This window comes from Phaethon aethereus (genome assembly GCF_964289735.1).
Source record: "Phaethon aethereus genome assembly, chromosome: 1".
Classification (NCBI taxonomy): Eukaryota; Metazoa; Chordata; class Aves; order Phaethontiformes; family Phaethontidae; genus Phaethon; species Phaethon aethereus.
In genome coordinates, this window is record NC_138575.1 from 114,753,619 (window position 1) to 114,778,100 (window position 24,482).

Consider the following 24,482-nt stretch of genomic DNA (forward strand, 5'->3'; position numbering starts at 1 on the left):
ATGACTAAGAGAGAGGCAGAGGAGCTGATAGAAATAGAAATTGATGGAACCGAGAAACAGGAGTGCACTGAAGAAAGGTATGTACTGTCTTTGCTTTGTGAGGTTGTTAGGCTGCAATTCATTTATTTATTTGTTTTCTTTAACTGGTTTCAGATTTGTGGCTGCAGAGACTAAGTTTGGTTATTCAGATTTATTATTGGGTATTGTGTAATGCTTCAGAGATGGCCATGGTTATGAAATAAGTACAAGTATTTTCTAGCTAGGTGAAAGAAGGAACTTTAAACTGCCAGAAGTAACTGGCTGAATATGATCTCTGTAATCCTGGTTTTGATTGTTTCCCCAGTTTTTCAACTTTCTTGCTGGATATGAAATTCTTAGTTTTGCTTGTGCTCTCTTCAGTTTTTCTGCTTCTTATCTAATTAAATGGTGGTTTTGTTGAAGTGGAACTGTAGCCACTGCAGGAAAGCAGTGTAATGCTATCACATTCTTCAATCTTCATTGCTTAAATTCCAAACCGTTTTTTTCCTCTTGCTACATTCTTCAATAGTTCTCTTCCCCTACTTTCATGTCTGTAGGAATATGTCTACATGTACATGCTGCAAACCTTTCAGCTTCAGCGTATCCTTCTGTAATTGAGACGAACCTTTCAGTTTCTCCAGTCCATTGCTTTACTGTTATTCAGGGTCATTTGTTTTTAACAGAGCAGAAATGATGTTCTGTATCTATTGACTGTATTGTTATTGGGGCCATTGAAACTGTAGATACTGAAGACTGATAACGTTTGACTTAATTACCTCAACCTGTTTTCTTCTTCCTAATGCTTCCCTCCTCATTTTTACAACTGTTTTTGAAAGCACGGAGAGGTAGTTCATGTGTTGGATAGAAATAGCTGAGGCTGGTAGGTGACCTGCTTTCTAAGAACCTCTTTTGGCGAACTGACTCAAAACCACTTACTAGTTTCTTCTTATTCTGAGCTCCTCATATATTTTCACTAGTTAAAAACTGTGTAAATGTAGAGAGACCAGCTGTCTAAGGTCATTGTTAAAGTACAAGTCCTCTAACACTGATGTTTCTGAATGCCTACACCAATATTGTCATCATTTTAGTGCAGGACAGCCAAGACATGTGACTAATGTTTCCTTCAAGGCTCCACGTTGCTGTAGTTCCTTCTCGTTGTCTCCTGTATGCATTAAGCTTGTGTTGACTGGTTAAAAGACATGGACTATTACTCTGTATGAGAGTGGATATTTTTTCCTTCTTTGTTCCCCATTTGTTAAGTTTCTGTGTTTGTTTTTGACTTTTATCTTTAAAATACCATCTAGGCAAGCTAAATAGAATTAGCTTGCTCTTCATGCAAGTTAATAATGTATAATACGCTAATCATGACTTAATCTCTTGAAAACAGTGATCTGAAAATAATCTTGGTATTTAACCTAGCTTTTTAACTGCAACAGGGTAAGAGAAGAGTTACACAACTGTAAAATCAATGGGACCAAACTTAGTAATTCACACTCTACTGAAGCTAGGAGTTTTTCTGCATGGTATTAAGATTTTAGAGTCAGTATTACCTTTTGTGTAGTTTATTTCTAAGTTTTTTTAAGCTTTTCTATACCTACTGTATTGCACAAGCTGTATTAACATATAGGTAATGATTTGTTGTATTAATTTGGTGTTTAAGCATCGTTGAGCAAACCTACACCACAGCAGAATTTGTGAGTCAAGCTATCGACATCAATGAACCAATTGGAAATCTTAAGAAGTTGCTGGAACCCAGGCTGCAGTGTTCCTTGGATGCACATGAAATTTGCCTGCAAGATATCCAGGTAAATTGTAATGTTATGAAAGATTTAACCTCTTAATGAAGAACCATTTTGCATACTTTGTCCCTTTCTTCCATTGTTTGTGGAATTCATGTGTCATTTGGTATATTAATTGTAATGAAGAGTTTAATTTTATGTCAGGTTCATTATCATCAGACCATTCGATATGTACACACTAATTCAGCTGGAATAAAATTAAAATACCTTCCAGGGTTCCTGGTGTGAGGGTAAGAAAAAAAAAAATTACCACCTTGCAAGGGAAATAAGGGCAACAACAATACTGTCTTCTCTTGAGGTAGCCCACAAGATTTGTTGCTGCCTGAGCTTCTATGAATCTAATCTTGTTTTGAATCTGAATAAAGCGAGAAGGTTTTTGTAATATTCAGGTGCATAGATAGCAAAACATTACTCAAGAAAGTTCCCCCACACACACTATTTCTACAGGCATCACCAGTTAGTATAATCATTAGGCAGTATAACTGTTTCTCACTGTGTTTAGCTGATTGTTCTATTTGTAGTCATAATCAGACATCTGTGGCTTTTTCAGAAACAACGGGGAGAATACTGTTTTAAAGACAAGAATTTTTTTCTGTGTTAAAAACTGAGGAAAGGAACTGTAGATACTTTTCACAAAGTGAAGGTACTTCCAGGTATTGCATTGCTTTTTAAGGTTAAAAAATGTCCCTGTAAGTGAAACTGCATTAAGCAGAACAGAGTGATGAGTGTCAAATTCTGGTGAAGTTCATTCTGTTCATTCTATACTATGTCTACATACCACTAAAAATATTTGCATGCTTCTTCAGAAAATACGCTGCAGACACTAAGTATTTCTGCAGTTTAAAGTAGAATAAGCGTTTCTTAGAACTGTGATATTCTGTCTGATAATAATGTAATACATATTTTTAAATTTTTTTGCTTTTATCAAGCTGGACCCAGATCGAAGCCTTTTTGATCAAGGAGTAAAAACAGATGGAACAGTACAACTCAGTGTGCAAGTAATATCTAGGCAAGGTAAGCACTTATGTTTGAATGTTGTATAGACAAATTAATACTGTAGGAGCGCTTGTGAGCAAACCCAGTCCCCTGCTATTTCTATCTGTAAAATTGAGAAAACCACTGAATGGCCACATAGCTTCAAAATGTCTCTTTCACTGTGTGCAGTGGTTATAAGTAGTAGTAATTAAAATAAATGTCATGGACTGATGCTATTCAAAATGTCTTTTATAGTAAATTCATATCAATTTCTAAGTTTAAAAAAAAAAAAGAAACAACAAACACAACTGGGTCAAATAGTGACAATTCCAGTATGAGGCTTTCATTAAGGGTGAGTAATTACTCATACCAGATCAAGTATCTAAGCAGGCAAAAGATTTTTGTTTAACTTGGTTTCATCTTTGTGAGGCAAGTGAGCTTGTGTGCTTGATGAACAATTAGATTATGAGAGTATATATAGCTAACTGAAAATTGGTATAAAAGGCTGGGATCACTATCATTTGTTTTCTTTGGTTGAGAATTCAAAGTAAACCATTGTGACAGAGGAACATTAACCCAGGTGGGTAGGGATTTATTGATGCATAGTTTTTATTTGATTGTAGTATCAGGTATGACAGGATTTCCTTGTATCAAATTCTCAAGAATTAGTAGCTGTATTGTTTTGTTTTTTGTCCTGTTCTTCTCTTTTGCCCCTTCCATTACGTCTGAGTGGAAGGACTGCCACCACTCGCTGAAGACAACATGTGTATTGGGCTCTGGGAACAGCCACAGATGCTTGTTGCCGTATTTTCAAATAAACAGTGACAACAAATACCTACTGGAGTAGGGGGTCTTATCTGTTTTAAGTTATATCAGCAAAGCAGATTAGCAAAATTTGGGAAGCACATTTAGTTTCCTTGTGGCTTCAGCATAGATTAGGCAGAAGAAAGCCTTTCTGTTTTGAACTAACAATATTAAGTAAGACTGCTGATTTACATTTAATGCTGAGTGTTAGGTGACTAGAGCTAGGTTGAATTCTGAGTTCCCCATATGTAATGGGGATTCAACTACCTTTCTGGTAATAGAAAAAAAAATAGAATAGAAATATTTTTCAGGGAACTAGAATAACTGCTCTTAATTCATGCCCAGTAACTTGTAGTATGCAATGCTTAGACTTCCAGTTTCAAAAGGATGCAGGTGATAAATATCTTTGCTATTATCTTCCATTCTCTTCCTGTGGTTTGTGTTTTTTATTTTTCTTCTTTAATGTAAAACTGAGGTGCTTGATCATATACCACAAGGAGCTGGTTCTCTCTCACACTTTCTCTATCTGAAAACACCTGAGTATTAAGTATGTTAATACAACTTTGGAACGATCCACAGTGTTGTTTTTAAGACCATGATACTTGACACTTAAGCAATTCATAAGAAATCTATCTGTTGAAGGCAAGTTAAATATGGCAGGATGGAATACCAGAAAACAAATAGCATGGATATAAATAATAAAAGGAAGCTATTTGGATCACTAACAGGGAAATGGACTTTTTACTCTGACTGCAGTGACTGTTTAAGCCAGAGAGAAAAAAATGCTTCTTATGCCATCCACATATTTCTCTTCTATGGATGAGGTATTGAAAGATTCTCAGTTTATTTTTATTTTTCCCCAACTTGTGTAATATATAGGATTCAGCTAGCAGTAATCAGTGATGCTAATCCCTGTGCTGGATTAGATACTCTTATTTCTTAGATACTCTTATTTCTTAGACACAAGCTGTTATGTCAGTTCAAGTGTTCTGTCAAATTTTCATAGCCATCTGTAAATTCAAAGAAATAACCACTAACTGAAATATAGTCCATTGTAGTTCTTTTACAGCACTTCATACAAAGGTATTTTAGCGTAAGTTACAGCAGATAAAAGAATAAACAGGACAGCTGTTTTTACTAGAAAGACCATTCTGGCACTCCACCTTACCTTAACTTCTTTCTCCTGGTTTGAAGAATGGAGATGTGTATGGTTTTCCTGCCATTGTGGGAACAGCTATTTTGAGTGCAGCCCTGTTCTGTACTGCTCTGAGCTAAGCCTCTTGCAAGTCTGTGGAGATCTGAGTAACTGCGTTGCGTCGTACATCAAAGAATTTCAAAAAAGCTTTAATTTTTAAGACCTCCATAGCAAGATTTTGGTCGTGTGTTTTTTTTTTTTTTTTTCTTAATCCAGACATAAGTTATATTGGATCAAGGATTTCTCCTGCCTGTCTGGCTGTAGATAATATCAGATGAACATTTTGCCATCCTTAAGCTGTTAAGGTTGTTAGGTCGGTTGTTTTTTTGAGTTGATAAAATTTATTCTAATCCTACCTTTAGTTGCGTACTTTAGTCTTTAAAGCAAAGAAACGGGTAGGGCGGAGGGAAGATAAACTTTTAAGGTTGTAAAATGTAGTGCTTGGTGTATGGCACAGGTTGAAACCTCTTTTGGGGAAAACTTGAGAGGTGGAAGATCTAACTAGCTGGCAGTCTGTCACCTGGAGGAATATTTTTCGTTCTTTTTCGATTTCCTTAATCGCCAGAGTAGAGGCAAGGTTGAGTGGAAATACTTGCCACACTTTTTTCAGATGAACTGTAGGAGACAGACACTAGGTTGCAAGGACTGGAACGAGAGCAGCAATCTCTGACAGGCATTGGTTTGAAGAGTATGAGGAGAGAGACCTGTATTATGGAGGTGGACAATGTAGTTTGGCTTTCTATTTCTTATGAACAGGTAGTCCAGTTAACCTGTCATTGAATTTGTTTGCATACCACATACACAAACTTAAACAAGTCAGTGCTGTGTTTGTGAATGGAAGTGTCTGTAGCTGCTGCTTCTGTTGAGCTCAGTTCTGCCTGTTACGCACACCCAGAGCACACCTGCAAGATTAACATTTTCCCAAACAGATGCTGTTCCACCTACTTTTTTAAATGCTTGAATGACACAAGAGGTTAATGTCTAGCTGCTTTGAGAATTTCTGACCATGTGTATGTAGCTGTATGTCCTATAGATACTTACACAGATTTGGGGACTAAGTGGTGGCTAAGCAAAAAAGGTTCTTTGGATTTAGGTAGCTGAAGTCTGAGTCCTGTTTTAATTGTGTAACTCCTCATTTGACTATTGTTTCTAAACTTTTTTGCAATAGCTAGGCTTTTATTATTTTTAGTACGTAAAGGAATGATTCATAAGTGTAATGAAATGTACTGGTTTAGATTAAAGGTGCAGTTTGACTAATGTCCTGTCCCTGGCTATGGTTAATACTAGGCATTTTGAAGAAGAAGGAGGAAAAAAAAAAAAAAGGTTGCCTGTAGGTCAGTCTTAAGGCTAGTATATTCTCTAGCTTCAGATAATTAGCTTTGGAGGGGATTTTACTGGCAACACCTGGCCATGTCTTGATAGCTAACCTCCTTGAATTTTTGTACTTTTTGTACCAGTTTATACTTGTGGGACGTGTGACATTGTCACATTGTGTTCCACAACTTCCGTGCTGTCCAAGGAAGACTGGACACCTGTTTTCTCATGCAGTAGTTAAAGGGTCAGATGTGACCCTCTGGGCAAACCCAGAGAATTAATTTTGGTCTAACATTGCAGTAGGTTAGGTGGCAGACTGTTACTTCACAACATGTTTACTTATAAGCTGTTTCTTCTACAGACACTCATCACTCTGATCTCCTTGTTTACATTATGAATAAAGCAGTAGATTCACAGTTCTTTTGACACGTTATTTGACAGACAGTGAATTATTTTGTTGAGCAATAGTGAACTGTACGTCTCTAGAAGCTTTTTTTCTTTACTTTCTTTTTTGAAGATCAGAAATAGAAACTTAACTCAGTGCTTTCCCATACCCATTTCTATCTGACTTTAAAACAACACTGTGCTGCACACGTTAATCTTAGATGGCCTACATAAAACACTCTACTAAGTGTTCTTGTTTGCTTTTTCTTCATATTTGCTGCTTCATCTAATAAACCACTTGCTGGTTGTCTACATCTATTTTAATTTCCTGAATTTCATATTGCTGCATATTGTACTTATGGTCTTTGTAGTGTTCCTTTTCTAAGGTTTTTACCAAGCTGATTTCCTTTTAAAGTCTAGAGAAGTATTTGTCTGAAAGAGACTTGGTTTGTTCTTATTTATACTACAGGCAAGTACTCTGTTTGTTTTCCCTTACAAATTGTGAATAGGTTGTGGTTTTAGCTTTTAAGACTGTCAGCTACAGAACCTACCATTTCACATTGAGCTTTAATACAAATTAGATGGGAGGGATGCAAAGTAATACCTTATCGCACAAGATACTGAAGTTATTCTGGCCATGGGATATTCTGTGAATCGTATTTTCAACTGTCTAATCCTAGTCAAGGTTTTCCAAGTCATACTAAAATGGGTTTTTACAGATTTATTTTTTTAATGTGCAAATATATTTGATAAAAATCTGTTAAAGAAGTGTGGTGGTTGGTTTTTTTTAATGGAAATTGAAAGGGGTTTTTTATGTTTAACATACTATAATGACAAAAATCTTGATACAATGTCAGAAATTTGGTGAGGCACCCGTTGGACAGAACACCTCAGAAGATGACAGAGAAGGTGATGATACAAAGCATTAGTAGCATTACTGAATCTGTTCCATATTGCTGCAGAATAGATACAGATATATTTTCCAGCTCTGTGGTCTAGTATCTTAAATGACAGATGTAAAACCAAAACATGAATAGCTAATTAAGCTTAAAACATGAAGGATTTTCTAGTTTTCTTTTAACTTGCTGTTGAACACGCTGCATCTTGCAGGGCACTGAAAGAAAATGTTAACTCCTGTGTGGAGACCCCAGAAGTAGCAGGAAAATATTGTAAAGGCTGAAAGAAATCCTCTTGGTTGGGGGAAAGAGGCAAACAAATGCTTGTTTTCGTTTTTCTGGGGGGTTGCTTTTTTTCTTTGGTTCAGTATATTTCTTAGAGACCAAAATACTTGCCCACATGCTGAACATTCTGTTCAAGATACGTGAAACGGATCACCTAAATAGAACAGGAAGCTATAATCCTGTGAGAGAAAAGAGGAACAGCTTTGTATTCACCTTACTAAAGTATATACTATATAGTATGTCATTCTAATTTAGGACGCTTGCAGAAATTTGCTGATGGTTTTTCCAAAGTATGTGAGGAAAAAAATAGAAAATAAAAATTTCTTTTTTCTAAAAATAGAAAATAAAAATTAGTATTAATCAGAATGTATCTGATTTAATTAGATTAATTAAATATTATTAATCAGAAAGCTTTAAAACAATATTTTTGTTATATTTGCATTGCTATCTTTACATTTTGTGGTTTTTCTTTCTGTACCTAGGGATAGAGCCCAAGTTAAACATTCTTGAAATTGTGAAACCTGTGGAGACTGTGGAGGTAGTGATTGATCCAGATGCTCATCATGCAGAGGGTGAAGCTCACCTTGTTGAGGAAGCTCAGGTGATAACCTTGGATGGCACAAAACATATTACAACAATTTCAGATGAGACCTCTGAACAAGTGACACGATGGGCTGCAGCGTTGGAAGGCTACCGAAAGGAGCAGGAGCGCCTTGGAATACCCTATGGTAATAATATGTGACTCTGCGTGTGTCCATGCTTGTGTTGAGGTGGGGGATGGTTCTTTTGTTCATTTGGGGGGTTGGCGCTTTTGCATAAATGATAATTAATTTTGGTTATATAATGAAAGTGCTCTGATACCTCAGAGAAGGCTTCTTATGGTATGGGTAAGTACAGTGCAAATATCCCTTTATTAGAGAAAGCTGAAGAGAAGTAGAACCAACGCCTGCAATAGTTTTCTTACAATAGTCAGTTTTGCTCCAGAACCTTCTTGTCATTACAGTTTTTAGAAAGCAGTTTTCTTCTTCCTCCCCTCCTTAAAAATGTGTATGTTAGTGATAAAGCTCTTTATTATGTGTCTTTAAATTTGAACTAGACTCTAAAGATACCAAAACAAATTGTTGATAGGTTGTGGGATGCTGAGTGTGGTGTAAAATGAGATTTTTGCATGGTAAGCTGTACTTGGCTTCAACATAGTGGAAAAAGATGATTCAGATCGAATGCAAGTATTCTGGTAGATCGTCATGTCTTCTGAATTAATGTTGGTACTTAGCAGGCTGCTAACTTATTGTTAGCTTAGAAAAAGCGTCTCTGAGTGCCTGCGCAGGACTCAGCTGAAACTGTGTTTTTTAGAACCTACATCATGTTCAGGAGATTATCCAGCTGAGTTGCTTGTTGTGACTTGCAGAAATGTATTGTCAAGGCATATCCAGCACATGAAGCTGTACTATCTAAGCAGACTTGCAAAACTGGAGTATGTTTGGCAAGTGGGATATTTGGAAGTGTTTAAAAATTCCAGTGGAGTCACTGGTCTTTTCAGGACATGTAGCTTGCCGATATCTTGAACGCATTTTTGGTAACTAAAGCAATGGCTTTTTCATGGCTTTTTGTTCTCATTGGCAAGTACTTCCAAAATAGCTTTCATCATGCTATGTCCATTGATAATCAGGGATTTCACACAGAATGTTTGAAAAAAATGTGAGGCGTTACCAGGAGCAGACTATTTTTCAGTATGCTCTCCCATTAATATAAAAAAAAATTACTTTAAACCATCTTGTTGTTATGTTGAATAATGTTGTTAATAAACTTTAATGTTGCTGCTTTAAGAAAACCCTGTAACCCACAATTGTGACTTTAAAAGTTTAACATCTTTTCTGTCATGGCAGTGCAGATTTTTCAGGAAAATAATGCTAATTTATTATGGCAGAGATCTCTGTATTAAGAATAGGGTTCTATTGATATCAGAAAAATGTGCTAAACTGCCTTCCTAGAAAGAGTAAAATTTTAAATGTTATCTGAGTTGATGTTGCAGGGACCTGGGTTGAAACAAGGTACCGCTAAGTTCTATGTTATACAGTCAGAAGTTTCTGAGAATAAAGAATGTTCTTAAGGTTCTTATGTAGTCCCCCAAAAAAGCATTTGTTTCCCCTTCAACATTTATAAATATACATCTTAAAAAGTAGAAAAAGAGGCCAGTTTTCTCTAAAGAATTGTGAGGCTTGGTTCTGTGAAGTTATCTGGACTTTTAATCTGAAATTATTTCTTGAATCTTTTCAAAAGTCACTGTGCGTTGATATTAAAAATCAAGTCCAGTTAGTATTCAAATAGTCATCATTCAGAAAAGTAGTGGTTCGGTATCTTATCCTTACAGGTTTTTCTGTTTTGCTGCAAATGGAAAATTAGCTTTTAGCAGGTCTTTAAAATATTGTAGCTTTCTCTTTGTCTTATGTTTTGGTGGGTTTTACTAGAGATTACAAATTCTTAAGTGTTAAAGGTATTTCTGCTAATAGAATCCAAATTTTTGGTACGATTGCAAAGGTCCCTAGGAAGAATGAAAATACTAATTGCTGTGAGAAATAAAGCCAGAAAAGGGAGCAGCAGAAAGCTTGGAAACAGTGGAACTAGTTGCAGAAGATAATGACTTCTGTTACCTTGCAGATTATCTTCTGTCACTAAGAACAAATTAGCAGCTTTTTGATGATAAATCACTGCTGATACTGTTTTGAAGACCCAAACCCTTTCGGTGTCGCTTTTGCCAAAGGATTACACTGCATGGTTTTAGGTAGCATCAGTGAAAAATGATGCAATGTTACTGTCCTTTATTTGGCAAACAGAATTTGTAGCTCCAAATAATGTTTATAGACTTAGATAACTTGCTTTCTTTAATTCTTAAAATAAAAACTTGTCAAGGTGACATCTGTTGGGATATCATAATTTAAAAATACATAATTGTTCTGCTCCTGTTTTTTGCCCTTGAGACAGTGAAAGTAAATATCCCTGCTTTAGTTTCCATTTCCAGTTCTTACTTGTTGACATGTTTTAACATTAACAAAGTTTTGAAGATGATGCTCATTTACCTATCCTCTTTGTAGCTTGTTCGTACTAATAGTGCTTGAAACAACAGACTTTTTATGTTAAAATGTCTTGAATCAACAAATCATGTGCTGCACATATCTTGAGTTGATTATTTTTTATAATTTCTATATGTTCCTCTGCTGTGTGAGTTGTCTATGCTTTTGTGTGTTTGGCACTGACATTTAAATGATGTGCATGTTGCGTTCTGTTGAAATGTCAAACAAGCGTCCCAAGACCTGATGCTGTGGCATGTTTGATTCAAATATAAGAATACATTGGGTAATTTTCTATCAAATATTGTTTTAACAGTTTATTTGATATGGTCTTTCTAAATCTGGTATATTACACTTACTGTTTTATATTTTTTATATATATATATGGTGTATGTTTATTAGCCGACCTGTGTGGTGTATTGACCCCAGCTGGTAGGTGGGCCTCCACCCAGCCACTTGCTCACTTTCCCTCCAGAGGCATGGGGGAAAGAATCAAAAGCGAGTTAAAAAAAAAAATAAATCATCGGTCAAGATAAAGACAACTTAATAAGTGAAAGTGGAAAAAAAAAAAGGGGGGGGGGGTAAAAGTGATGAAAAAGTGCTCACTCTCACTCACCTCCAGCAGGCCAGTGCCCAACCAGTCTTCATGCAAGGGCTTTGGAAAAACTGGCCCTTGGTTTTATTGATGATGATGACATCATATGGTATGGAATATCCATTTGGTCAGTTGGGGTCAGCTGTCCTGCCTGTGTCCTCTCCCAGCTTCTTGTGTACCTCCAGCCTACTCGATAGGGTGGCTGAGTAAGAAACAGAAGTCCTTGTGTTGGAGTTCAATACTCTCTGACCAGGTTCTTTTAGATATTCCATGCGTGGAGGAGGGTGTACTGTTTAATATCAAATTTACTTGAAGATGGTTGATGTTAACATGGGATTTCTGATTTAGCAAAGTAATACAAAATAGACTAAAAACACAATACAAAGGTTAGTTACACTTCGAAAAATACAGCAATTGCAATGCCCTGTTCAATCACAATACCAATGCGATTCCCATTACTGGTCTCTATAACACACTCGCCACCACCATGCTGGGTGTCCCCAGTTGCCAAGAAGGAACACATGGGTTGAAACCACCTCAAGCCTATTGCTCTCTTCAAAATTCTTTTGTTAGTTATCTAATTTGTGTACTGTATGTTGTGTTGAGCCATATATGCATATGTCTGGCTGACTCAGGGAGCCACTGACACCACCAGTTAATCCATTCAACTCTTGATAGCTGTTTATCTAAAACAAAGGCCACCCTCCAGTCTCCTTTTTCTTGAGATAAAGTCAGCTGCTTTGCCTTATTCTCGGGCCCTTCACCCTTGCCTATCTCCTCTGAGCCTTCGTCCATTGTAGGCGTTTATTCGGTGAGTCATGTTCCAACCCTGGCGCTTTAGTTAGTCACACCTTGACACCTTTAGCCTACCCAGCAGCAGCTAAAACATCTTAGCGTGTTACCAACACTGATTTGGTCACCAACCTGAAACACAGCACTATACAGGCTTCTATGAAGAAAAATAACTCCATTCCAGCCAAACCAGTATGTTAGTGATTTTTTTAATGGTTTAGAAACTGGGATAATGTGAATGAGTTTAGAATGTAATATTTTATCATAATTATATGCTGATCAGCATATTTGAGGAAGAGTATCCTTGTGTGAGAGAGACTGCTCTGTTTTGAAACTAAAGACCTCTGGAAAAAGAAAAAGAAAAAGAATTCTTTTCTGTGTTTGAGAAATGTCAGGCATAGTTCTGATGTAAAAGCTTTCACTAAAGAAAATCCCTTTTTTTGCCCTTCCGATCTCCCCACCAAGCCATACCACACCACTCCATCAGCACTTTTAAGAGGAGTCAACTGTCCATCCAGTCAGATTTGGTCATGGTAACCATGCTTCTTGATGTTATGTATTTACTTTTATGGAAGTTGTTACATAATTGAGGAGCAACCTTGCAGTATATAATGAAATGATTTGCAGTTTCATCTCTCTTTTCCCAGACCCAGTGCAGTGGTCGACAGACCAGGTGCTCCACTGGGTGGTGTGGGTGATGAAGGAGTTCAGCATGACTGACATTGACCTCAACGCGCTCAGCATTCCTGGGCGGGAACTCTGCAGCCTCACTCAGGAAGACTTCTTCCAGCGCGTCCCCCGGGGAGAAATCCTCTGGAGCCATTTGGAGCTTCTTCGAAAATGTATGGGAGATTTTTCTGTAACTGATTGTACTTATTCCTGCTCCCCCTTCTCTTTTTCCTTTTTTTTTTTTCTTTCTTTCTTTAAAGATGAAACCAATTGTGAACAGTTGTTTTTCCTCTAATTAATTTTGGCAGTAAAAATGAGGGCATCAATACATAGCAGGAGGTATTAATGAGAACGTCTGCTGTTATGAAACATGTCTGCATACTAAACCCTGTTTGCCTGTCTTTTATAAAACTTCGTAACTAGTAGGAAGTAGTGACTGATGATTCCTCCTCTGTTTTTAATAAAGGTTCTTGGTTTGTGCATCTCCTGAATTTGATAGTTTTATAATTAAATATTGATTGTGAGTTATTTAATGTACATCTCTGTGTCATATAGAAGTAAAGTTTACTAAGCATATGCAATTAAATCCTTAGATGGTACACAACACAACCAATAAGTGATGCACTGTATCTGCATAATACAGTAATATATATGTGCATTTCAGATTTACCATGCTTGGATGTAACTTGGCAGCCTAAAAACTATTTCTGTCTTCATTTACATAGCTAAAGGTTTTAGAGGGTGGAGAATGCATAAGATACCTTGAAATCCTTATTTGCATCCTTATTTCTAAAATTGAATGACAGATGTTAAATGTCGCTACTCATAAGACCATGAGCTACACATGTCTCTTGCAAACTGATGCCAAATTTTGACTTTTTTCCTCTATGAAATATGAAAGCTTTTGATCTTCAGGTGACTTGAAATTTGTGGGTTAAATAAAAACTTACTTTGGTTTGGTTTTGTGTTTTTTTTTTTTCAATTTGCAGATGTGTTGGCTAGCCAAGAACACTCTGGAGAAATTGCAACTGTTACTATTGATCAGCGTAAGTAATTCTGCCAGCAGTTAATTCACACAATTAACTGTTTGCAGGTTTAGCACTGTACTTTGGTTCAGCACTATCATACTTTCAAAATATTTAGAAAATCATTCAAGAGAGTAGTTTTCCTTGGTGAGGAGGGCATATTTTAAACTTCAAAGCAAAATGTTGGGTTTCTCAGTATTTTGTTATTGGCTGAAAAATGGTGTATGGCCTGAATATGAAAGTTTCTAACTTTCATTTTGGATGGTATGTTTTCCACTGTTTTGAAATAAGCTGTCTAGGATGCATATTTGAGGTCTTGAGTTTTCCTGTTTTCTTAGGTTATATATTGCATTAATGAATGGTTATAGTAAAATGTTATGATTTCAAAAGGTGTTTCCAAAAATTGAAAGGGAGCATGGAAGAGAGGACTTGTCTAGAAACCAGTGCTGGAACAAATAACATTAAAGGAGATTTCCAGTTATTTGAAACTCATTCTTCCAGCTGAAGCAGTTATTAAATTTAAATTTAAATTTCAATTATTAAAATTAACTTATTTTCAGAAGGATTGTAAGCAGCTTATATGTTAAATAGATAGACTGTGTTTTGCATCCTGGGTTTGTGTCTAGTTAAAGCCACCTAGAGTGGGGCATTTGCATCCTCTTACACCATTTCAATAGAAAGATATTTAATTGCTGTTTGAATAGCGGGTATGGAGGGTTGTACAGTGACTGTAGAGAAAAATACATTAGGGCAGGTCATGTGGGAACAGCATAAAGATGAAAACAAAGGCATGAGAGGAGTTTTTTTTAATGGAAACACATCATATGCATAATAGTAAACTAAAGCTGATGTTTTATCTGTAGCGTGGCATCTCTACTACGAGTCTAAACCCACAATTTCCACTGTAAGATGTTAAAAGTCTTTAAATTATTCTTAGCCTTGTGACTTATACAGTGTGCCTTTTTAGCAAAGGAAAAAAATAGCTCCTAGATGTTACGATGATACAGGTAATAAATAATATATGCCCATTTCTGTGACAGTAATTTATAATTGATGTTCTACAATGTCCTCTGCTTTACAGCTGTGCAGATTATTCCAGCATCTGTACAGCCTGCTACCCCGACCACCATTAAAGTAATAAACAGCAGTGCAAAGGCAGCTAAAGTACAGAGAGCTCCAAGGATCTCTGGGGAAGACAGAAGTTCCCCTGGGAACAGAACAGGTATTGTCTCCATTATTTTTAAATGGAAATGTAGTAAGCACTTACTCATTAATTTGAATTACAGTGTTGTAGGACACATCTTTGTCACTCTAGATGTGAGGTTTGTAGAAGTCCATGTGGTATGAAGGGGACCGTAGCTACAAAATATATCACAAGCACATGCAGACCTGGCAGGTTGGTTAGCTCCTGCAGGCACTATGTTAATGTGGTGCCACGGCTTTTGAGCCTGCAGGAAATGAGATGCATAAAACTCTTTCTCTTCCTATCACTTAACAGTCTGTCCTCTCAAACCACTGCACAGCATTTATTCAAGCTTTTAACTTCTTTTGCAGAAAGGGGAGAAAATAAACTGTATGTTGTAGAATCGTAGCCTAGCTACTACTTGCTCTGTTTGTCCATGCCTGCCTCGCCCAATTTTGTGACTTAGCAAGTTTCGGATTCTTATTTTGTTAAATGAATGTACCTTCTGGAAAACTGCACACTAAATCTGCAGTTTATTTTTGGAATTACTGTTACCTGTACATACTCTTTGATTATAATAACTCATCTTAATTGCTTTATCTTATTTTTTCTTGCTGTCATTTTTGCTTTGGTTCTCTTCACTGTTGTGAATTTTTCTGTTAAAACCTTTCCTCTCCTTTCCCTTGAATTTTTATTTCTTTTAAACTCTCCATAAAAGTCTGTTATGATATCATTCGGGATTCTTAGGCCAAGACTTCATTGGCTAACATCAGTGGGGAATACTCTGTGTTTCTCCCTTTAGACATTAGGTCTGCTATCTCTGTCTCATTGAGAATTTAGAAATTTAACTTGAGATTTCTTTTTAACTCAAGTATCTGAATGATTGGACATGAAAGATGTTATATTGACTTAAGATGAAGTTTTGGGGGTTTTCTGTATTTCTGATATTAATGTTGAAAATTGGAGACTAAACTATTTAAAAAAAAAACAAACAAAACTTTCTACTACATATATATGTATTGTTGTAGTTTAAGCCCAGCCAGCAACTAAGCCCCACGCAGCTGCTTGCTTACTCTCTCACGGTGTGACGGGGGAGTGAATCGGAAGAGTAAAAGTGAGAACTCATGGGTTGAGACAAAGGCAGTTTAACAGGTAAAGCAAAAGCCATTCACGCAAGCAAAGCAAAACAAGGAATTCATTCACCACTTCCCACGGGCAGGCAGGTGTCAGCCATCTCCAGGAAAGCAGGTCTCCGTCACATGTAATGGTGACTTGGGAATACAGATGCCATAACCCTGAATGTCCCCCACCACCCTTCCTTCTTCTTCTTCCAGCTTTATATACTGAGCATGACATTATATGGTATGGAATATCCCTTTGGCCAGCCTGGGTCAGCTGTCCTGGCTGTGTCCCCTCCCAGCTTCCCATGCATCCTCTGCCCTTTCGCTGGCAGGCCAGCATGAAAAGCCAGGCAGTCCTTGACTGCTTAGCAACAACCCAAAACATCAGTATGTTATCAACATTTTCTCATCCCAAACCCAAAACATAGACTCACACTAGCTTATATGAAGAAAATTAACTCTATCCCAGCTGAAACCAGGACAGTATCCACCCCTTATTCGACACTATGTCATGCTTAGGTACCACACTATCCAACAAAACCTCATTAACCATCTCCCCCCTTTCCATCCTTTGATATAATACACGGGTATTATTCCCTTAGTCTATGGACCACCCCTGTAAAATGTCTCTAAAATGTCCACAAATATCCATGAAATGTCCACTGAGTTCATTTAGTCCATGACTTTGGGCTCCATCCCTTATGGTGATTACTCAGGACTGGCAAGGTGGGGTTCTGCATGGAGTTACTGGGCACCAAAGCCAGCTCAGGTCAGGTCACTGCTGCAGTTGCACTGCTTCTTGTAGGGCTTGTCCTCCATTGGTTCAGGTGGTTCCTGCTATAGTAGTTCGTATAACATTCAACTGAAATCATGGGTTACAACAATTTAAAGGTATTTCCATTACAATCTCCACCCCTGGGCCCTTTGTACTGGACCATAGAGTTTAACATTGCAATGAACTCCTCCCCTTGCCCCTGCTCTGGCTTGGACTGACCCATAGACTGCAGTCCCTTCCATGAGCCACAGTCTCTCCAGGGTTAGGTATATCTGCAGCGGCATAGACTTATACACAGTTGCAGTCACTTGGAGGTGCACCTGCTCCAAAACGGCCCCCTCCATGGGCCACAGTACCTCCAGAGATAAATCTGCTCCAGTGTGGCCTTACTGATAGTTCCAGTCCCTCCAGGAATGTACCTGCACTGTCGAGGGCTTCTCCATGGCCACACACTTTGAGGTGCTCCAGCATAACCTCATGCACAGCCACTGATGCTTCCAGGTGTACCTGTTGCAACATGGATTTATCCACAGCCACAGACGCTTCGAGATGTACCTTCTCCAGCGTGGATTTATCCTTGTGCCACAATCCCATCAGAGGTACACCTGCTGCGGCATGGACATAACCATGGCCACAGATGCTTTGAGATGTACCTGCTTGGGCATGGGCTTGTCCACGGCCACAGAAGCTTTGGGGTGTCTTGCTCCCACATGGACTCATCCACAGGTCACAGTCCCTTCGACTCGAGCTCACAGTGGAGTTCCAGCCTGTCCAGTACAGCAGGACAGAAACAGCAGCCGCGCCCCGGCCACCTGCCAGCCGGGCCCAAGGCCATTGCTGTTACCAGAATGTTCCCAGGCCCAGCAGAGCCAGACGATCAGCAGCACGGCAGCAGCGAAAGCAAAAAGCAGCCACTAATGAGCACTAGACTTTAATATACAGTAAGGAAAGCAAACCCATGGCAAGCACAGGAGCCTGCCAATTAATAGCTAAATAGCAATAACAGTTATAAATTCAATTTAGCACATTCAAATCAAATCTGTCATCTCAAACCCTTCGAGCCCCACATTGGGTGCCCACCGCTAGTCCAATCCAAAGGATACTGTCCTGGTTTCAGCTGGGATAGAATTAATTTTCTTCACAGAAGCTAGTGTGAGACTGTGTTTTGGGTTTGGGATGAGAAAATGTTGATAACGTGCTGATGTTTTGGGTTGTTGCTAAGCAGTCAAGGACAGTCCAGCTTCTCATGCTGGTCTGCCAGTGAGAAGGCTGGGGGTGCACAGGAAGCTGGGAGGGGACACGGCCAGGACAGCTGACCCAGGCTGGCCAAAGAGATATTCCATGCCATATGACATCGTGCTCAGTATATAAAGCTGGGGCAAAGAAGGAGGAAGGGGTGGAGGGATGTTCGGGGTTATGGCGTTTGTCTTCCCAAGTCACCATTACGTGTGACGGAGCCCTGGAGCTTCCCTGGAGATGGCTGAACACCTGCCTGCCCATGGGGAGTGGCGAAAGAATTCCTTGCTTTGCTTTGCTTGCGTGCACAGCTTTTGCTTTACCTATTGAAACTGTCTTTATCTTAACCCGTGAGTTTTCTCACTTTTACTCTTCCGATTCTCTCCCCGTGGGAGAGTGAGCGAGCGGCTGCGTGGGGCTTAGTTGCTGGCTGGACTTAAACCATGACTATATATATATGTGTGTGTGTATGCCTGAAGGAGAATAAGCAGCTCTTGCTAAATCTCTTCTGTTTTATGGATAGATGTGTGTCTAAATGACCATGTGTACTGCTATAAAATTATTTTTTTTCTTAATTTCTAGGGACAGGTGTATGAGATGTCTTGATTTTTTTTTTTGGTTGTTTATTTGTTTTTCCCTGTATTCATCAGTTTCTTTTTGAATAGATTACTACTGATGACTCTGCAGGAGAATGTTTGCAAAAGGATAGTTAGAATAAATCAATTAAATGCAAGTTTTCGTTCCATCATATGTTCTGTGTTGGTCTGCTTTAGTATGTTGGTTGAAAATTTTTAGCTATGAGGGTAATATAAAAAGGACTAATTGAAATGAATGTTGTTATTCCTATTTCAACAGGAAACAATGGCCAGATCCAGTTGTGGCAGTTTTTATTAGAACTTCTCACTGACAAAGATGCTCGGGACTGTATTTCTTGGGTTGGTGATGAAGGAGAGTTTAAATTGAATCAACCTGAACTGGTTGCGCAAAAATGGGGACAGCGCAAAAACAAACCCACGATGAACTATGAGAAGCTTAGTCGGGCTTTGAGGTAAGAAAATTTAGGAATTGATCAGCTATGAGGTGATTTGCTTCCACTTGTCTACTTTATTTTTAACTATCATAATGCAAGACTTGCAGCCCTTTTAGTAAAGGGATAAACAGATCCTCTGAAGCTACTCCTTCCCATCAGATCATACTAATCTTAGGCGCAAGGTATTTGTTGGGGGTTTTTTTCTTTTTTTGTAAGCTAGTACAATAACTTACTGAAACTATATTTTCTTTTTTCAATATTATTGCACACTGACATGATAATTAATTTGGGTAGCTCACTTTTGGAAATATATTTCTGTTTGATGTATCTTCAGCATTTATGCTTTCAGTAGTGTGCCAAACAATATTGATTATTGGTGAAAGATAAATAGAAATATGTGAATACTGTGAATTATCGACTTTTTTTTTTATGGTTTACTTGTTTGTATTCATCTTGCTTTTGTTCTGTTACAAAGCAGATACTTTCCTGTAATTATGTAAGCACTAGTCATTTTCTGTATGTAACAAAATTTCTAAGTTGAAATATTCATTGATCCATTCCATTGTTATGATAGGGATGTTAAATTGAAAAATGTATTTGGCAGGTAAGTTTCAACAGTTGTTGTGATTCCTTTATCATCTGAAGGAATGGAAGTGGCTGTCTTCATTCCATTGTGATTTTGTAGTTTGACATTGGTAATAGGGATTTGTATTATTGAGTCACTGTAGGTGATGTGCTTGAGGAGGGGTAAGAATGCAAGTACCTGAATTTCAGACTTTTTTTCCCCTGATTATTTTGGCTTCTGGAACCATTTGATAATTCGTGCAAGTACTCTGAAATCATTAAGATTGAACTTCTAATTTCTTATTCTGATATGGTTAAATCCATTTCTCTTGATTAGTTTTCAAGAAAGGTATTTACTGTCTAATCCTGCAAATTATTTAAGCAGTTTTAAGAATTATATGAGTGAAGTTGCATATGAATGAAACCTGAGATTTACTTCTCAATATTTCCACTTTTGGCTACTCTGTTATTCTAAAAGGAAGTAAACTCATCTAGCATTGTTTTAAAAAAAAAAAAAAAAAAAGAAAATCAACTTCTATTTAATAATACCTCCATGAGAAATGATGATAAAGTTACCATATTCTCGCTTTCTTTAGTCTTTTAGGGAGGATTTAGATAACATCAATATGCATAATGCTGAATGAGTACTTTTGCTGGGGGAGATGGAAGTCTAGAAGACCATGAATGGCAGGGCATAGAGTTAGTAAAGAATGACTGCTCAGTATCTCATTTACATGAACAGGAGGCATCAGGAAGAAACTGGGAGGCACCTGATACACAGCTTAATTTTTGTTTGTCTTGTAACTTCTTTAAGCACAGTATAGTGGATGCCAGGTTGACTATCAGTTTGAGAGTAAAGTGGACAAATTAATGAAAAAAAAATTTTTAAAGATAATAGATACGGGAAGATGCAACTTCTAGAAGTTCCTGAGGCCCGGATCATTGAAAGCAAGGAAGAGCATCAGTATATGCTTACTCTGCTTTCATGCTTTTCCTTAGGTGTCCTCTTTTGGTCTGTTGGAGTCTATTTCCTGTTCTAGGTAGATGTTTAGTCTGGTCTTGTATGGTTGTTCTTGTATTATTTATATATAAAATTAGAACGTTATTTTTTTCGTAGGATCACAGAATGCCTTGGGTAGGGAGGGTCTCAGGAAGTGTCTGGTCAAACCTCCTGCTGAAAGCAGGGCCTTGCCAGTAGAGCTGCTCCCCAGCCTCTGTTGTTGCAATACCATTCCCAGATTTCCAACTTGTTTTTGTGAATCTATGCATTTGTGTACTGAAAGTATATGTGAAAACTTTCTGGAACATAAAAATGATCTATATAATGCTAAAGTTTTTTGGAGTTTGTCAGGAAACTTCACAGAAGATCTCAAAGGCAGCTGAAAAACTTTAGAATAATGTTCTTATCACTGGGATATTAAACAGATGTCTGCACAGTAATTTGCATAAATCACTATTAGAGAAGTTTTGCATTTATATTTTAGTCACAGAATTACAGAAATCACATTTCTCAAATGGTGCCATTTTGGCAGCTGCATCAATATTGACATGTTTTCTAACACTTGAATGTCTGAAGAGATATTTAATGCCTCTTGCTACTCCCATGATAAACACTTGCCAAGATAAAGTTTTATTAAATAGTAATATGTTTTGTTTAGTAGTGTACTGAAATTACTGTGTCAATTGTTGATTAATACAGAAAACAGTGTTGATATTATTGAGAAATGTGTTAGCTATTCTGCCCAGCTGTTGGAAAACCCAGGCAGTATAGAAACTAGGGCAGGGTTAACAACAGAAAAGCAACTTTTTTTATTACGTACACCATGGTAAATTTTCTAAAATCAACATCTGTTTAGTTTTCCAGTAGGGAAGTGAGACTTGAAGAAAAATAATTCAACTCCTGTATTATTCTGAAACAAAGTTTTCATGTGACTCAGAACATTACAGTAGCTAAGCTTTTGTAAACATACTCTTTTTATTTATTTTTAGCTTTCTATATTTTTTGAAAAAGCAAGTGTTGTAATCAGAAGTGCATTCAATGCAATATTGAAAAACTCCTTTCGCCACATTGCCTCAGTTCTAACTTGAGTGTTTCTAGCATGAGATGTGGGAATCTTGCATGGTTTTGGGCCTTTGCATAAATGCAGACTAATTTCTTGTGTACCTTTCTGATAATATCAGTAATGCAGACTAAATAATTTAAAGAAACTTACTCAGTTTTGTAAAGCATTTTTCTACAGCATTATCTTGAGACAGGCATTATTGTACAGGATTGTACAATAAATGTAAAAGCTTTATATGCCATGGCCACCTTTTACAAATTCTGGCTTTCTGCAGGTGCTTCATATTGACCCAGATGAGCACAGCTCCCAGCTCCCCAATTTCAACATGAATGCCTGTCCAGTGTTCCCACACTCTAAACTGTACTGTATTTCTCTAAGCTATGCTGTATTTCATGCACGAGGGATACACTAGGATATCGCTCATCCCTCCCCAGTTCTGCCCAGTGCTGCAAGACTGTACCTCGAAGGTGAAGATGAATTATCATCCCACCCTCTAGGTTGCAGGGTTCGTCTAACCCCTTATGGCTAAACCTCCTTGCCTCACTGAGAAGGCGAATGTGATGGACGCCGTACAACAACAGATCCTTCAGCTGGTGCCAAGAAGATGCTTTGGAGGATAGGGTTGGCATGCGGAAGTGCTGAGTGGCACTGGAGTACTAGCAGTTGAGAACAAGCATAATGATACGGAGAAGAAAACAGAGAGGAGTTGAGGGAGGCGCAGGTGGGGGTGGAGTGAAGAGTAGGGCCTAAGAGGAAGCTTTTATATAACTATATGTCATTCAGGAGAAAGGTGAAGGAGAGCTTTGGCAAACGGACGAAACTTTCTTTACCCACAGAGCAATGGCAAGATATTTTGATAGTTCTTGTACTCTGTAACAGACCTCTGTGGCTTCTTGTGTGATATTGCTAACCAGCAGGCTTGCCAGCACTTTTTCTGCATAGTCTCTCTCTCAACTTTGCTTTGCTTTGGTCCTGTTGCTTAGTTTCTGACCCTCAAAAGTAAGAAATTAAACAGCTTTTTTCAGAATTTGACGTGTCTGAAGAAATTTGGTTGGATTCGTAGTAACTTAGCTCTTTTCGGCTAGAGCTGGGAGGCAGAAGTTAGTCTTAATTGACTTAATTTTCCCAGTAAATGAGAATCATCTTTGCTTTACAACCATGTCACTCAGAGGATTGAGTTTTAGAAATCTGGGCTCATTTGTACTACATTTGGGTGATGGTTTTGAGGAAATTAAATTGTGTGATTTTTTTGTTTGGTTGATTGGTTTTGGTTTTGATTTTTTTCCAAATTTTTCACAAGCTTGTTAAGTTCATCAAATCCATGTTGTGTCCCAGCCACTTAGGTTTTCTTAATGAGAAATGTGATGTGTTCTATAAATGCCTGCAGTGAGACAAGATCAGCAAGAAAACTGTAAAATTCTAACTTCTGTTTTATTGGTATCACTTAAAGTTTTATAATGTCTCTGGAGTACAGTGGGTCATGTAGACTTTGTTATCTTTACCACATTTCTGCCCAGTCTGATAATTCTTTTGTGACACAATGTAAAACGTATTCATAGTTAGAGAAGTCACTTTTAGCTGTAAATAAAGGCAAAGGATGTAGTTTTGCCAGCATATGAACTATTAAAACAAACAAACAACGCTTTATAGCTTTACTTCCATCTTTGACAACACTAGGCAGAGAATGGCTGCTTTAGTATCATAGAAACTACAATGCTAGTTTCTAACATGAATTTTTTCCTCAAGAAAGAGACAAAAGTAAAGAAAACAAAGGACAGTAATGAAGGGGGGAGACAATATTTGCTTATTAAGGCAAAGCACTATATAAAACTTATCCCCCCCCAGCTGTTTTTAAACTGCTCAGAGACCTTAATTTCTGAACTGGTGCTACCGACTGCCTATAAAATAATTACTACATTTTGTTTCTCCTTAATGTATCAAGGTGCAGGGGTGATTTTCAACCCTCTTCCCTTTTCTCATATAGAAAATGCCTAAACAGCATCTTGGTGTATGAAACTATATGAGAACCTTGATGAGAAAAATATTCATATTTTGGCCTCCCAAGTGACCTTAAGTAGATAACCGATGCATATGGAAGTTACAGATACCAAAAAATTTACATTGATTTTTCTTTTTTTTTAATTTTTACAGATATTACTATGATGGAGACATGATCTGCAAAGTACAAGGCAAGAGGTTTGTGTACAAATTTGTCTGCGACTTGAAAACTCTCATTGGATACAGCGCAGCGGAGTTGAATCGGTTGGTCACAGAATGTGAGCAGAAGAAACTAGCCAAGATGCAGCTCCATGGCATAGCACAGCCAGTCACAGCAGTGGCGCTAGCTACAGCATCCCTGCAAACAGAGAAAGATAATTAAGCACTGGGACCTGAAAGCGGGAGCCTGAGGCCTTTCCTCTGTAACCAAGAGCAGTTGCTGCTTTTACCTTTATCAGATTGGAAACTTCTTTTGTTTCTTGACAGTACAATTATAGAGCATGATTTTCTATAAAGAACTGGGACTCACATAAATTTGGATCTTTTAACAGCATATATGTCAATATAAGTTAAGGGATCACGGCAACATCTGCAGCTTTGAGTCAGGGCCTCTATGGTTATGCAATCTGAAATTGGTGAGAAAAGTTGAACTGGTCAGCGCTCTGTATTCCACAGCTCTACAAAGTAATTTCT

The 24,482-nt window shown here is 37.8% G+C and overlaps 1 protein-coding gene across 1 annotated transcript; it reads left to right on the forward strand.

Moving 5' to 3' along the window:
• On the forward strand, positions 1-24,193 carry GABPA (GA binding protein transcription factor subunit alpha; the record flags this gene model as incomplete). The annotated part of the gene is made up of 9 exons (XM_081998832.1): positions 1-77; positions 1,679-1,823; positions 2,747-2,831; positions 8,153-8,398; positions 12,773-12,967; positions 13,784-13,840; positions 14,901-15,041; positions 18,990-19,182; positions 23,943-24,193. The coding sequence occupies 9 exons, from the start codon at positions 1-3 to the stop codon at positions 24,169-24,171; spliced, it is 1,368 nt and encodes a 455-aa protein (XP_081854958.1). The 3' UTR covers positions 24,172-24,193.
• Between the last annotated feature and the right edge of the window lie 289 nt (positions 24,194-24,482).